General features: G+C 39.1%; 1 protein-coding gene across 1 annotated transcript in view; it reads right to left on the bottom strand.

Moving 5' to 3' along the window:
• HNMT (histamine N-methyltransferase) overlaps positions 1–3,002 on the bottom strand; it is a 55,136-nt gene extending 52,134 nt beyond the window's left edge. The window contains exon 1 of the mRNA XM_056793812.1: positions 2,715–3,002. Coding sequence (XP_056649790.1) covers positions 2,715–2,851 — 137 coding nt within the window. The 5' untranslated portion in view covers positions 2,852–3,002. The remainder of the gene's footprint in view (positions 1–2,714) is intronic.
• Between the last annotated feature and the right edge of the window lie 13,335 nt (positions 3,003–16,337).

Raw genomic sequence — 16,337 nt, 5'->3', positions numbered from 1 at the left:
TAGGGCAAACATGAACATTATTTTTTTTCAACTCTTATCTTCTGTCTTAGATTTATTATTTTATTTTTATTTATTTATTATTAAGTATTGGTTCCAAGGCAAAAGAGTAGTAAGAAATAGGCAATTTTAAGTGACCAAGAATTATCTGAGTTGAGATTTGAACCTAGGATCTCCTATTTCCAGACTTGGATCCTTATCCACTGAGCCACCTAGTTGCACTATGTACATTTTTTTTTTAAACCCTTACCTTCTATTGATTCTAAGGCAGAAGAGCAGTAAGGGTTAGGCAATGAGAGGTTTAATGACTTGCCCAGGGTCACACTGCTAGGAAGTGTCTGAGGCCAGATTTGAACCCAGGATCTTCCATTTCTGTGCCTGGCTCTCAAGCCACTGAGCCACTTAGATGCCCCTTAATGTACATAATTTTCGAAAATTCTTTAGTTTTTTACCTGGACTCATGTATGCTCAACTAAAATAGATATCCAATGAGTATATATACTGTTTCCTTTTATTTCCTTTGTACTGATACAAATAGCCCCACTACAAACTCTTGGTGCTCAGTGAATGTTACTGAATGATGACTAAATAGTAAAACAAATATTTGATATTTCTGTACAATAGATCATTAAGTTGTGAATAACAATGTCTGATCTGGCCTATATCATGAATTCTATGCTTCCTACCTGTATGATCTTGGGCACTTTATATCGCTGGGTCTCAGTTTCCTTTTAAGTTATATTAATAGGTTGTACTAGATAACCTGGAAGGTTTCCTCTAGCTCTAGGTCTATGATTCATCCTATAAATCAATCAATTAATCAATCAATGTATTTATCTATCTATCATCATCATCTATCCATTAAGCTATCTTTATAGCTATTTGCATAAATATATGTGCGTATGTGTGTGTATATATATATATATCCTATTTTAATTTCATAAATTATTATTTTTTTAGTTGATGTAGTAGGGATTCCTTTCTTCTATGATTTAGACTAGCTAGCACGTAAGGTTTCTTCCAAATCTTAAATTCTGTGATTCTATATGTCAAGGCTCTGTAGTATTTTTTGATATGGATACTGTCTCCACCAACATAGATCACAATCCCTCCATAATTTAATAGATGGTCTTAAAGAGTCACAGGAACCAAAAATTCATCATTTTAAGGCCAATCTGGAGATGACTTCAGTTAATCTTCACTAGGATGGTGCGATGACAACAGACTTACACCCTGGTACCTAGCATCTAACTGAAGCCTTACATAAAAAGATATACTAAAATTTGTGCTCTGCTGGAATAACCTTCCAGAACCCAGGTTCAGGTTCATCTATACACCTGGTGAAGCATTAGAGATGGACCTTAGTATCATAAGAAAATAAAATGTTATTCTAACACTGAATTCCTGGGACACAATTGTTTTATACCTAGAAAAAGAAAACAGGAAAGATTTGAGAAGGGTGTAGGAGATCTATTAAAATTCAAGCCAAGGACTCCCTTGTCTGCTATAGTCAGACAGAAAGGCCCAGTGACAAAATTTAAGAGAAATGGGAGTGAAAACCCCAGGAGGAGAGAATTTAGGAATTTGGTGCAACTATAGATAGGATATACAGTATTTTTTCCCTTGCCCCAACCAACGCTCTGTTAATTTATTGAAATCCACATCCCCAAGGCAGAAGATTTGATTATAGTTAGAGTGTAGGATCTAGTCCTCTCATAACACTTATCAGCTCTGGCACAAATTGAACACATTTATCACAAAAAAAAAAAATGAACCTCATGGATCTTAGGGGAGCAAGTCTGCTTCACTGATAATAGGGAAACTCTTTCTAAAGGGTCATACAGCTAATATCAGTCTGAAAAGGATAGACATGAATGATGATTTTTCTTTTGGTAGATAAGTAAAGTGATCATCATAATAATACATAAAGAAATAGTTTTAAATGGATATTACTAAGGCTAAGGGGCACCCAGTCTTTTCAATGGTTAATGCTATTTAGTGACTGTTTAAAATTCAGTCTAATACAGAGAATATAAATGGAGGAAACCCTATCTGAGACCTAGGGGAAATAAGAATGATTTGCAGAGCAGAAACAGAATTGAACAAGTACAAACACTATGAGAGTGAAAAATAATGTCCAGTGGTAGGTCAAACTTTAGGCAAAAAGGAAAGGGTAGGGAGCAGTGAGGAAGGAAGGAAGAAAAGAAGGGAGGGAGGAAAAAAGGAGGAAAGGGGGTAAAGAAGGAGAAAGGGAAGATGGGAGAGAGGGGGGAAAGAAGAGGAAAGGGAGGTTGGGAGAAAGGGGGAGGACGGAGGGAGAAAGGAAGGAAGGGAGAGAGCGAAAAAGGGAGAGAGGAAGGTACGGGGGAAGGGAGGAAGGAAAGAAAACATCTGAGTTTAAAAGCTTATTATCTCTTCACCGGAAAAATGTATTGGATGCCTGGAAATGGTTAACCCTTATCTACTTGTGGCTCTAAAGGCTCCTCTAGCAAACAGGGACATTGGGTGGAATGTCTAAATGAAAGGTTGTATTAAATAATTGGGGGAGGGGTGGCGAGGGAGGGGTGAGGAGAGAGAGAAGCAGAAGCAATCTGTATCTCTCCCTCGCCACCACTTTCCCAGCCTCCGTTCTTCCCGCTGCATGCATAGATCACTTGGCACGGACTGTGGCTTCCCGGGGGTCTGTCCTTCTAAAGAAAGCGTCTGTCTATTGTTACCTTGCTATTATGCCTGGCAGCTTCTCTTCAATGAAATTCTGCATGCACTGGTGCTCGGTGGAATTAGCCAGAAACAGGCGAAAAGCTTCTACGTATCTGCCATGATCAGAAAACAAGCTTCTCATGGAAGATGCCATGTTTGGTTTTCTGAAAAAGGCAGAAAAGGAAGGGAAGTTTTTCTCTCCCCGACACCCCGCTCCTCCTCCTGGACACAACCCCCTTCCCAGCCCCCAATCCAGAACTTAGACTTGTGGGGAGCAGGTCACCAGTGGCTGCCACTGGAGCAGTGACTCATTAGCATATAAAATGCCCACAGGATTTGATTCCCGAGACTTTAACCCCTGCTGAATTGTTATTTTAGTGAAAGGGGAAAAGGTAGTAAAACCAGGCAGTAAATCCCACAGCTGAAACTTTTGTTTTAAACCTCAGGGGGCTTTTTTTTTTTTGCTAGACCTATAAAAACCCAGATTGCTTTGGCTTCATTTCCTGTTTGCTGCTTATTTTGTTTTTCCCTGTGGGTGACCCAGGAAAGTCAGATGCAAGAAGGAAAGTTATTTCACCCTAGTCCAGAGGGAAAGTCCTACTTCACCTGTCTCAGACTAACAATAGACCTTGAGTTAGTTCAGAGTGGGGATGGCCAATCTCATCAGGTGCCTCTTTTTGCCTTAGAAACCTCTCCCATTGTACCACATCCCCCTTTAGGGACCTTCAGTTTATGAGACTGATGGGCTACCTACTGCGCTATAACTCAAGGTCTGTTGTTAACCTGAAACTGGTGAAGTAGGATTTTCCCTCAGGGAGGAACTCTCTTGAGACTAGGTGAAAGCCTCAGGTTTAAATCTTTCTAGGTTACAGGTTTCTACATTCCACGTTGACCATTGTCTCCAAACCTTGGGGGGAAAATACTGTCTTTCCTAAGTGACATTTTAATGTTAACTTGACCTTTAAAAATTGATATCATCAAAATGTGGAACTTGGGTCCTATTTTGTTTAGTATCTTTCTTTTTTAAATAGAAGACTAGTCTTAGAAAGTTGACATCAGAAAGGAGTTCTAGCTAGAATATTTTGCAATGAGAAGACCCATCTAGCTGGGAACTGTTGGAGAAACTGGACATGGGGATTTCAGGAGCAAACTATATAGTACACTAGCTGCTGGAGAGGCTACCATGATGAAATGGAGGAAGAAGATACCTCCCTCTGGGTATACTGGACTTGGCAATAATTGGAGGAAGGCCAAAGCTGGAATCTGTATCAATAATATTGTGGGGCAGAACCTATTGCCAACATGCCAAAGATTTCAAGAACTATCAGGGGTTCATAAATTTGTCACCTTGGGAAATAACCCCAGTTGCCTCACTCTAGATATACAAAGGTAAGATGATATCATGACTAGTGGAGAAAGGAGATTGGCTAGGAAGAAATGTGTTGCCAATAATTCCCAGCACCAAAGAGGTGTTCTGGATTCAGCAAGGGAAAGTGCTAGCCTGCCTTTAATGTACTATGTTTAATATGTTCATAATACTTATTAATTCATTCAATCAACTTGCATTTGTTGTGGCATGGGCTCTATTAAGTGTGGCGTTATAGAGAAAAATAAATCAATAAAGTCCCTGACTTTAAGGAACTTAGTCTACTGGGGAAAAACAACATGTACACATAAGTTGGTACAAAATACAGAAGAAATAAGTGGTTTCCCTGGAGAAGACAATAATCAATTGGGTGATAGGAAAAAGCTTAGCCTAGAAATGGGCTTAAGTCAAACCTTGAAGGAAAGAAGGATTTTAAGAGCCATAGGAGGAAAGAGAACAGAGAGTTTTAATAATGGTATTTTAGAATTCTTAATCCTGGAAGGGGCTCTAGAAGCTGACAAGTCTAGTCTCTTACCAAATATAGTAACCCCTACCTTAACCTACTCCTAAAAAAAGTGTGGATTCTTCTAAACCAAAATTTCTAGTGAACCCATAAGAGAGTATGGTTCACACAGAAGAAAAACATATGATTGATCATATGGTTCGATGGGGATATGATTGGGAATGTTGACTTTGAATGATCACTCTACTGCAAATATTAATGATATGGAACTAGGTTTTGAACAATGATGCATGTAAAACACAGTGGAATTGCTCCTTGGCTCTGGGAGAGGGAAGGATAAGGGAGGAGAGGAGTGAAAGAGCATGAATTATGTAACCATAGAAAAATATTCTGAATTAACAAAAAAAAATTTTAATTAAAAAAAAGAAAGTACGTTTCATATTTAAAAGCTCTATTTGATAGCATGTCTTCCTTATATGACATCAACATTTACTTCCCTAAAACTTTTATCAGCTTGTCCTACTTTTCCATGTGAAGCCATATTGATTAAGTATCACTGCTCTTTCCCTTCAAATATTTGAAACAATAGTATGTTCTGGCTTTTCCAAGCTAAATATGCTATACTTTTCTGTTTTTTCCCCCAATTATTCCTCTTGTGATATTGCTTTACAGATTTTCTTGCCATGCTGGTTGGTAATAATGTTCTATATAGTCCTATATATTTTCTAGTTTGTTGACACCTAGAAATAGTGTCACCAGGGCACAGTATAATGAAGGGACAATTACAGATTTGGATTTGAACACTGTTTCTGTTAGTTTAACATAAGAGTTTCATTATTGTTTTTTTTAAAACATTATTTTATTTGGTCATTTTCATACATTATTCATTGGAAACAGAGATCATTCTCTTTTCCTCCCCACCCCCTCCCACCATCCCTTCCCTAGTCAACATGCAATTCCACTAGGTATCAAATGTGTCATTATTGTTTTTTAATTAGCTACATTAACACAATCCAAAGGATTATAAGGTTATAGATTTGGAGAGCCTCCCCATTTCACGTATCTGCAAACCAAGGCATATAAAGGTGAACTGACTTGCTTAAGAGCACACAGGAAGCAAGTGGCAGGAACAGCATTAGAGTTCAAGTTGACAAAGATATGTGGAATTTGCAAACAACTAACATTCTGCTTCTTTCCCTCCATGATTATCTGTTCAACTTATATCTTTCATCTTCTCCTTGAAGAGTCGATTCTTTGCATGAAAGTATAGAATTTTCCATTTATCACTACTAAATTTCATATCACTAGATTTTTCTCATGAATTTAGATCTTTTAGAATATTGCTTCTGTCATCTCACATGTCCAGAAATTTTATGTTTATTTGATTTAACATCTTCATATAGACAGTGTGGCATAATAGATAGTCTTGGAGTAAAGAAGACTGATACTTCTCCTGACACATGTTATTTGTATGACCTGGGTGACTCAGTGGATTGAGATCCAGGACTGCCTCCGACACTTTCTAGCTGTGTGACCCTGGGCAGGTCGTTTAACCCCCATTGCCTAGCCCTTTCCTCTCTTCTGTCTTGGATTCAACATATAGTATTGTTTCTAAGGCAGAACGTAAGGGTTTAAAAAAAATAATTTTTTTAAAAGTGAATTACTGCTCTATATTAATGGATGGAGTTTCCTCCACTAATGAAATCATAGGACAACTGACCACAACTAAAAAAAAAACAAAACAAGAAAGAAAAAGTCTTCTTTATAGGATCAAAGGGTTTCAGAATGAGAAAGGAAACTCAGGGGTATTCTAATTCACCCTTATCATTTCACTGTGGTAAAGGGACTACCCCAGTGGCACCCAAAAGTAATCAGTAGACATGAGATTTGTATTCAGGTCATATGTCTCCGAATTCTGTGCTTCATCCAAACCATTGACCAAAAAAAAAAAGATTCACTAGAGACCTCTTTTCAGATTTACATCAATTCATTAATCAACATACATTGAGTATGGTTGTACAATGAGCTAAAATTGACCTCGCTGTACTATCACAAGGCCCACATTTCTTAATTCTATCAAAAAGAATCTCATGAGAATCTCTGTCAAATAGTGGGCTGAATCAAGCACATCTGGAGTATTCCTTATCTGCCAGTCCATTAAAAAAAGAAATGAGCTTAGTTTGGCATGACTTGATTTTAGTAAAACATTTCCTTCTCTAGGTTCTCACAAACCATCCATTTAATACTTTAGAATTTATTTTTAGAGCTCAACATCAAGCTGACTGTGTTTTAATTTCTGGAATTAAGTTTTAAAAAATGTTTCAAGACATTAGGCATTTGCCTCTGTGACAAATATGCTTTGGCCTCTCTCTTTCAAGGCTGGGCCCGCTATATCCCCTCCTCAGAGAATAGGGTGTCTGTTGTTCCACTGCAATCTTCTGAATGTATGTTCCCACTTTTGTTAGAGGTGATTAGTACCCCAGTTTCACTTAACCACTTAATGTTGTATAATTTTTATAAAGAAATATTTATTTTGAAAGTATAACCAAAACAAAAAACAAGCATTCCTCCATGCCAACATGGCATACTTTAACCTTCACTAATTTGATCTCTGAAGAAACAGACCCCAAATTTAGCTTAGTTCCTTTATTGTACTGGTTCCACCAAGTTCACATTCAAAAAAGGCATTGCTTTTGGACCATTTCTTCCAGTGGCCGGAGGTTCCAAGATCACTCTTGAAAATCATCTTTTGCTTCTTGAGGCATCCCTGCTAAGCTGGCTGCAACTCTGGCCTGGGTTTCAATTCCTAAATTCTTGAGGTTTGTTATCTGAGCTAATTGATGACTCCATTTCCTATAGCTAAAATGGAAAAGAACAAATACAAAGACTAAGGGAATCCTGTTTCTTGGGGGCCATATGATTTCATAAAAGGAAAACCCAGTTATTGTGACTTACTCCAAAGGCAAATAAAATAGACAGATGCACAGAGAAGACTCAGACCTTTTAGAAGATGTTAGTAGTTTCAGCCACCTGGACCCAATCATTGAGATCTTTCTAAGGCACTTCTCTTACAGGTCATCATAATTCTCTCAGAAACAGTTGCCTAATGCCCACCTCTTGAAGGATGCTCCCTAATGTCCTACATATGAAGAGATGCCACCTGCAAGCTGATGGTGTCTGTGCAAGTGCTAGACCCCCATTACATCTATATTCAATCTTCTGGCACTTTTTCCCCCTTATTCTCTGAAGTCTGAAAGATCCTCAATGGGGGTTCTACAATCAAATTTGTAAGTACTTTCAGAAGCTTCAGATATTAAGAGGCATCATGGTACAATGGAGAGAACTACCTGGGTTCCAATGGCTCTTGAACAAATCACTTAATCTCTCTGAACCTGTTTCATCATCTGCAAAATAAATGTGTTAGACTAAATTACCTGTGAGATCCTTTTCAAGTCTAAATCTTTGCTGTAATTAATCTTAGAATGAGATCTTTAATTTTTTAGAAATAAGTTATGTTCTGTTTTTTTTTCTTAGCTATATTATAGCTTTTTAAAGAATTATGAGTATCTTCTAACTAGAGGTTTCAATGGCTATTGGCTATCCATACTTTAACAAAAATCTTCTCTACAACATGTAAATGCATCTACTGAGGTTGAACTCATAATTTTCTGAGGCAAACCATTCTGATTCTGGATAGCTCTAATTGTTAGGAAAATTTCCATACAAAAAAACTTAAATCTGCCTCTTTGCAAATTTGCTGCAAACTTGTTCCTGTTTCTGATCATGAGGACAACCAAAACAAGTCTAACTACTCTTCCACATGGTAACTTTTTAAGTAATAGGAGATAGCTCTTATCCCATCCATCCCCACCTCCCTTCTTGACTTCTAATATTCCTGTCTTATTGAAACAGTCATGACATAATCTTAAGGTCCTCACCATTTTGATCTTTCTCCTTGGAATACCTTCCTAAAAATTGGCCCTAAATTAAACACAATACTCAAGATGTGTTCTAATATGAATTTCTAAAAATTCATCTTTACACTGACCAGGGAAGAATTCTGGTATATTAGTGGTAGTCTCTCGGTGACCGAGAATGACAATTGTCTTTGTGCATTATCATCTATTGATGTACCCTCATGTGGCTTTGAAGTCCAAAGGCTGAGCACAAAGTTTGTGACGCATGGGGCCTGGGACTCCAGTTGTTAGGGAGGTGCGGTTAGGGCCTGGTGTCGGCGTTCACGCGCAGTGGCAAGACATTGACGTCGCTCATCTTCAAAGGTGGTGGCGGCATGGTTAATGTGGGTTCGCCAGCTGCTTCTGACAGAGGCAGCAAGTTCTAGTTGCCTTGGTGTAATGCCAGCCCACTTCAAGTTGGACTTTAGCTGATCCTTGAATCTTTTCTTTGGTCAGCCTTGTTTCCTGAGTCCAGCTGACAGTTCACCATAGAATACCTGTCTTGGTATTCACTGTGGGTCCATGCGGATGACGTGTCCAGACCATCGTAGCTGGGCTTTGAGGACCATGACTTCGATGCGGGTGGAGTTGGCTTTGTTGAGGACTTCCTGATTGGTGATTCGGTCCTGCCATCGGATCCTCATGATTGACCGGAGAGAGCGTTGGTGGAATTGCTCCAGCTGTTTCATGTGCTTCCGGTACAGTGTCCATGTCTCACAACCGTACAGGAGCGAGCTGAGGACCACTGCGTTGTACACTTTGAGTTTCGTCACAGTGCTTACACCTCTGTGTTGGAGGACTTTGGAGCGCAGCCGCCCGAATGCCTGGCTGGCCTTTTGGATCCTGGCATTAATCTCGTGGTCTAGGGACCTGTCATTGGCGATGGTGCTGCCCAGGTACTTGAAAGTGCTGACGTTAGAAAATACGTGCCGTCAATTTTAATGTATGGCTGGTTAGTTGGCCTCCCTGGTGCAGGTTGGAACAATACCTCTGTTTTGCTGAGGCTGATAGTCAGGCCAAACAGTTTTGTTGTGGTGGAGAACCTGTCCACAATGGTTTGGAGATGATTTTCTTGGTGGGCCATGAGAGCACAGTCATCTGCGAAAAGAGCTTCCAGGATGAGTCTCTCTGTTGTCTTTGTTTTTGCAGTCAGGCGGCGAAGGTCGAATAGTGAGCCATCTAGTCGGTATTTGATGTAGACGCCCAGGTCTAGATCCATCACAGCATGTCGTAATACTTGGGTGAAGGATAGGTTGAATAGTACCGGAGCAAGGACACAACCTTGTTTCACGCCATTGGAGATGTTGAAGCGATGGGAAGTCTCTCCACCAGATAGGCCTTCCCCTGTCATGTCAACATGAAAGAGCTGGATCAGTTTGACGAATTTTGCTGGGCAACCAAGCTTGCTGAGGATCACCCACAATGCATCCCTGTTCACTATGTCGAACGCCTTTGTCAGGTCTATGAAGACAATGTAGAGACTCAGGTTTTGCTCAAGGCATTTTTCCTGCATTTGCCTCACCATGAAGACCATGTTGATGGTGCTGCGATCTGGTCGGAAGCCACATTGTGATTCAGGCAGGTTCTGCTCTGAAACAGATGACAGGAGTCTGTTGAGTATAACACAGACGAGGATCTTTCCAGTAGTGGAGAGTAGTGAGATGCCTCTGTAGTTGTCACAGGCTGTTCGTGAGCCTTTGTTCTTGTATAGGGCTATGATGGAGGCATCTCTGAGTTCTGGGGGCATGTCTTCCTCTTCCCATATGCTGGTCAGCACTATGTGGAATGCCTGGAGTGCCTTTCCATTTAAGGCCTTGTACACCTCGGTTGGGATCCCGTCTTTACCCGGTGCCTTGCCTGCACTCATTTGTTTAATGGCTTTTTGGACTTCCTCTATTGAAGGAGGGACATCAAGTTGTTCAATGGAGTGGTTTTGGGGGATCTGGTCAAGGGCACTTTGGTCGACTGAAGAGGGTCGGTTGAGAAGCTGACTGAAGTGTTCTTCACAGCACACCGTGGCTGGCGGGTCATCCCTTTAAGGGGTTGAAATCAAAGAAAACAAAATACAAAGAAACTCCTACTAGGAGCATGGAACATCAGAACATTACTTGACAGAGAGAATACCCCAGGACCTGAGAGAAGAACAGCTCTAATTGGTAAAGAACTGGCATGATATAACATCGACATCGCAGCATTAAGTGAAACACGCTTACCAGAAGAGGGATCACTCAGCGAATCCACCACTGGATACATCTTCTTCTGGAAAGGTAGAGCCTCAAATGAAGACAGAATCCACAGTGTTGGCCTGGCTATCAAGACCAATTTGCTCAAACAGCTGCCAGACTTGCCTGTAGGCATCAGCGAGAGGCTCATGATGATCCATTTGCCTCTCAGCAAAGACTGGTATGCCACAATCATCAGCGTATATGCCCCAACACTAACCAGCACAGAGGAGACCATCGAGCAGTTCTACTCTGACCTGAGTGCCATCCTGCACTCAGTGCCCACCAATGACAAGCTAATACTACTGGGAGACTTCAACGCCCGCATTGGCCAGGACCATGAAAGATGGAAAGGAGTGCTCAGCAAACACGGCGTGGGCAAAATGAACAACAATGGCCTACTGCTACTCAGCAAATGCTCAGAGTTCAAACTCACCATCACGAACACTGTGTTCAGAATGGCGAACAAATATAAAACAATGTGGATGCACCCACGATCAAAACAGTGACATCTCATTGACTACATCATTGTATGCTGGCAAGACATCCAGGATGTACAGATCACCATAGCCATGAGAGGAGCTGAATGCTGTACAGACCACCGATTGGTTAGAGAGACTCTTTAAATGTGCATTGCGCCTCACCATCCAAAACGTGCCCAGACAGTTTGCACATTTTACCATGTGAATCATCTTAGAGATCCGTCTTATTTGCAAACATTGCAGTCCTGCCTGGACGAAAAGCTGTCTGCCAAGGGACCACTCACTGGAAGCTCAACCGAGATGGAACCAGTTCAGAGATGCAGTGAAGGAAACATCAAAGGCAGTCCTAGGCCCCAAACAATGCAACCACCAAGACTGGTTTGACGAGAACAACACTGCTATTGAAGACCTATTGAGCAAAAAGAACAAAGCCTTTATGGAGTGGCAAAATAACCCAAACTCTGCTCCTAAAAAGGACAGATTCAAGTCTCTCCAAGCCACGGCACAGTGTGAGATCAGGAAGATGCAAGACTGATGGTGGGAAAAAAAAGCAGAAGAAATCCAGCACTTTGCTGATACGAAAAACTACAAACAATTTTTCAGTGCCCTCAAGACTATCTATGGGCCATTAAAACCCACCACCACTCCCTTGCTATCCTCTGATGGTGACACTCTCATAAAAGATAAAAAAGGCATCAGCAACAGGTGGGATATTATTTGTTCCTAATGAATTTATGGAATTAAAAAATGGGGCAGATACAAAGTCCAGGAAAAAAACAACATGATGGCAGTGGGAATTGAGACTATAAATGTATTTTAACAAGGCACAGAGGATTGAGGGGGAAAAGATGTAGAAAATGCAATGACAAATCATGAGATAGATGGAGTGTAGAGGCTGATGGCATGAAGACAGGGTTAAAGTGATGGAGGCAGTTAGCATGGGTTGAGGTGAAAGGGCAATAGGGGGAAGCTAGGTGGCTCAGTGGATAGAGAGACAAGCCTAGAGTTGGGAGGTCCTGGTTTCAAATCTGGGCTCAGATACGTACTAGCTATGTGATCATGGGCAATTGTCTTAACACCAATTACTTAGACCTTACTGTGAAAGGAAGGAAGGAAGAAATGAAGGAAGGAAGGAAGGAAGGAAGGAAGGAAGGAAGGAAGGAAGAAAGAAAGAAAGAAAGAAAGAAAGAAAGAAAGAAAGAAAGAAAGAAAGAAAGAAAGAAAGAAAGAAAGAAAGAAAGAAAGAAAGAAAGAAAGAAAGAAAGAAAGAAAGAAAGAGAAAGAAAGAAAGAAAGAAAGAGCAAATTTATATAATCCTGGATCTGAGTTGAGAAAAATCTGAGAAGCATGGAGCCAGATGGACAAGTGTACATGAGTTTGAGGTCTTAATTTTATAGGGTTTTGTTAGGGAAAAAACTCTCATCTGTATCATCTCATTAATATATCAAAAGCATTCCAAAGATGGCAGTAAAACTTTAAAGTGAAGGTATCCTTGTCATATCAACATTATCAGGGACATCTGATCTTCTAGTCTTATTACTGCAGATTGTCTGGAGTTTATCTCTGATTTACAAATCAAAGGCCCAAAAGACCTTGACAGCACGGTTTAGATGACTTCCCTTGATATCAGTCCATAGTTTCAGTATGATTTTTTTTTTGTTAATATATGATACAGTTTGCAAATTATGCTCCTATGCTCTTTGGAATGGTCTGTACCTGACATAGGTTCAGTTTGCAATCTTACTTCTTGCTATTATTCATTTATACTAGCTAATTATAAACTTGTTATAATGTCTAGAAGGATGGCATTGGGCAGGGAAACCAGAACAAGATATAATTTTAACATACTGTCATCTCCCTCATTCACAAAGTAAACCTTTCTTAATGTAGATCAAAATCATATTGACTTTTCCCCCTGACTCATACTGACCTTGTATTCTAATAAAATCCCCATGTTAACCTTTCAGATAAATTTCTATCTATGCATCTACATGGATAGATATCTTGTACTTGGAAGCTGACTTTCTCATGCCAAATACATTGCTATATTTATTCATACTGAGTTTGACCTTATTCTCAATTTTTCACTCTCATCCTCTATATTTGATCTATTATAAAGACCAACCTGTTAATTCTAACTTCACAATATCTCTTGCATTTTGTTCCATCTCTCCTGTGTTACTATCCCCACTGTGTTTCAGGCTTTTGTCACCTAATGCCTAGACTGTATAAATAGCTTTCAAGTTGGTCTCTTTGGCTTAAGTATTTACCTACTCTACTCCATCATCCATTCAACTACATTAAAATAATCTTCCTAAAAGTGCTGGTCTGACCATATTAGTTGTGCCCTATTTACTCTAGGATCACAATAAAATGCTCTATTTGGCTTTTCAAACTCTTCATATCCTGACTCTTTCCTACCTTTCCAGTCTTCTTCCACTTTACTCCAGTCTATGTATTCTTTGATCTATGGCATTGCTGGTCTTTGCATAAGACTCTCAAATTCCCAACTCTGTATTTTTACTGGTTCTCCTGGTATCTTCCCCTTCTTTCCTGAAATTTCCAAAATGATCTTCCATTGAAAGATAAATTTCTTATTAGATATTCTTGCTTTGTCCTCTTTTGTCCAAATATCATGTTTTTTTGTGGTAGGGAAATGTAAATATGGGAACTAATTTTAAAAAATCCATTACTATTGTCCTACCCACTATAATCAATTCTCCAATCCTTGCTTTTAACCTCCTCTTTATTTCTCAAGAAGTATCCTTTTAATTATCATTAGAATTCCTCTCCCACCTCAACTCATTCTGAATTTTAGCATTTCTGATACAGTTGTTACAGGGTACTGGGTAACTGAATGCTATGGCATTTTTCCTCCTTTAGTGTATTAACTTCAATTTTTTTACACTTTTAAAATTTAACTTGGCAACTTAGTTCCCTTTTCATCGACATTGTTCTCTTTAAGCAGTTATACCCCTTTTCTTCATCAATCAGGATAAAGAAACAATATTAATTTCTTGCTAAGTAAAAATACAAAGAGTGGCAGAAATGGCCCCTGCTTTCAAAAACCTTATATACAAATGAATTCACCAGAATTTTTTTCTCTATATGTCTTTATAATTTCATTTTTGAGTGTTTCCTATGTATTCTCCTGGACTAACTTCTGTAGAATTTTAGTTCATTAAATTCTATTTTTTTTTTTTTGCAAACTATATGCTTTGAATGGTGTGTTTTTTTTTTTTCCAGGTCTCAGCACATGTCAAATTATGCCTACCTGTCCTTCCTCTTCTTCTGTATCACAAATCTTACCTGGAATAATTACTTTTTTTTCAAAGTCATATGAATATTAAATTTAACTCTCCCCTGATTGTGAAAAATAAATTAACTCCCCTAACCATTTTTAGATTTTATCACCCAAAGCGTAAACAGCCTACTTAAAAGTTGAGTGGGGGAGGTCTGTGACCCACATGTGCAATAGTGGATAATGAATCAGAATTAAACTAACTGCCCCTGGGCAGTCCTAAAGCAAAGCTTCAACTGTGATTGGTAGATGTAAGATTAGGAGAAGGCATAGGAAGTGACGCAAAAGAAAATGTCTTTAAAAAAAAGTTATAATTTCCTGAGTGAAGTTCAATTTGGACTTTGCCTTCTGGAGTTCTGAGTTTGAGACTAGAGAAGAATCTGCTGACTGCACCTAAGATCCTGTTCCTGGTGAGGCTGTTCTTAAATCTCTTCCTTTGGACTGATGTGGTGAGTGAAAAGAGCTGACTCCTTCCTGGATTTTCTGAAGAAAAAAAAAACTAGCTTCAGGAGAGACCTATCTTTTGAGAGAGACTTCCCCAGGCCATCATCTACAAGGGCTGAGGCCTCTCTGGTTAAGGAGTAAACTCCCCTTCTTGGTTTAAGCCAGGGGCAGGGAGTAAATTACTTAGGGCTTAGGCTAGATATCTTCCCCTGTCCTCTCTCTGATTCCCTACCTCATTCTTTCTATATTTTGTAAATAAATTGTAAATAAATCTCTTTGGAATAAATTAAATTCCTGGTGACCATATACTTACATATAATCCAGTCCAACCTTTTTAATAAATAAACCCCTTTCCCCCTTACAGTTGCCATTATCTCCACACCAGCAAGCATCAACCATTTTGGAATTCAGTGCCCTCTTAACCATGATTTCTACTCTTTTCAGTTTTAAAAATGGTGTTTACTGATAGAAAAGATAGCAACAAATTTTACTGTTCAATTCATAATTGATCTTTGTTATTTTTTGCTCCCAATATATTAAAGTTAATTTATTTTGCCTTTTGCATATTTAATTTATTTTAACTCATTTGGAATTTTTAAATACTATTTTAAAATACCTGTAATTTAAAAAATTTTTCTCTTTAAACGTGGGTCCTTGCTGCCATGGCTACACGTGTATATTTTTTTAAACCCTTACCTTCCATCTTGGAATCAATACTGTTGGTTCCAAGGCAGAAGAGTGGTAAGTGCTAGGCAAAGGGGGTTAAGTGACTTGCCCAGGGTCACACAATTGGGAAGTGTCTGAGGCCAGATTTGAACCTAGGACCTCCCGTCTCTAGGCCTGGCTCTCAATTCACTGAGCTACCCAACTGCCCCCTAAATGTGTACTTTTAAAAATACAAATTTGTACAAAAAGGGGTTAGAGTATATTATTTCCAATTTTCTTAACCTGCCATTTCAATGAACTCCATTTTCCTCTCTTCTTGGAGAAGAAAAGTAAGGATATATGTGCACATATAAAAGTATAACTCTAGCAAGTCAGCCATGAGAGTGGCTAGTGTCATAGTGGAGAGAGTATTGAACTTGAAGTCAGGAAGACTTGAATTCAAATTCTACTTTTGGTGCCTATTAGACATGTGACCTCTGCAAGCCTAACTTTCTTTGCCCATAAAAAGGAAGTAATATTATCACCTGCTCCAGTTGAGATAATGTATTCTTGATAAATCTGAAAACACTATTTAAATATCAGTGCTTATTATTATTACTATTATTATTTTAAAACTGACAGGCACAATCCACTGGATAACAGAGCTTGATTCAATAATTGAAAATCTGTGGTTCATTTTGAAAATAATTTCTGAGTTTAAAATCAGTGGATTCAAAAATCTGTTTTCATTTGGTTCTTCA

Source organism: Monodelphis domestica, chromosome 4, assembly GCF_027887165.1.
Source record: "Monodelphis domestica isolate mMonDom1 chromosome 4, mMonDom1.pri, whole genome shotgun sequence".
Lineage (NCBI taxonomy): Eukaryota > Metazoa > Chordata > Mammalia > Didelphimorphia > Didelphidae > Monodelphis > Monodelphis domestica.
This window is presented reverse-complemented; position numbering and strand designations above follow the sequence as displayed.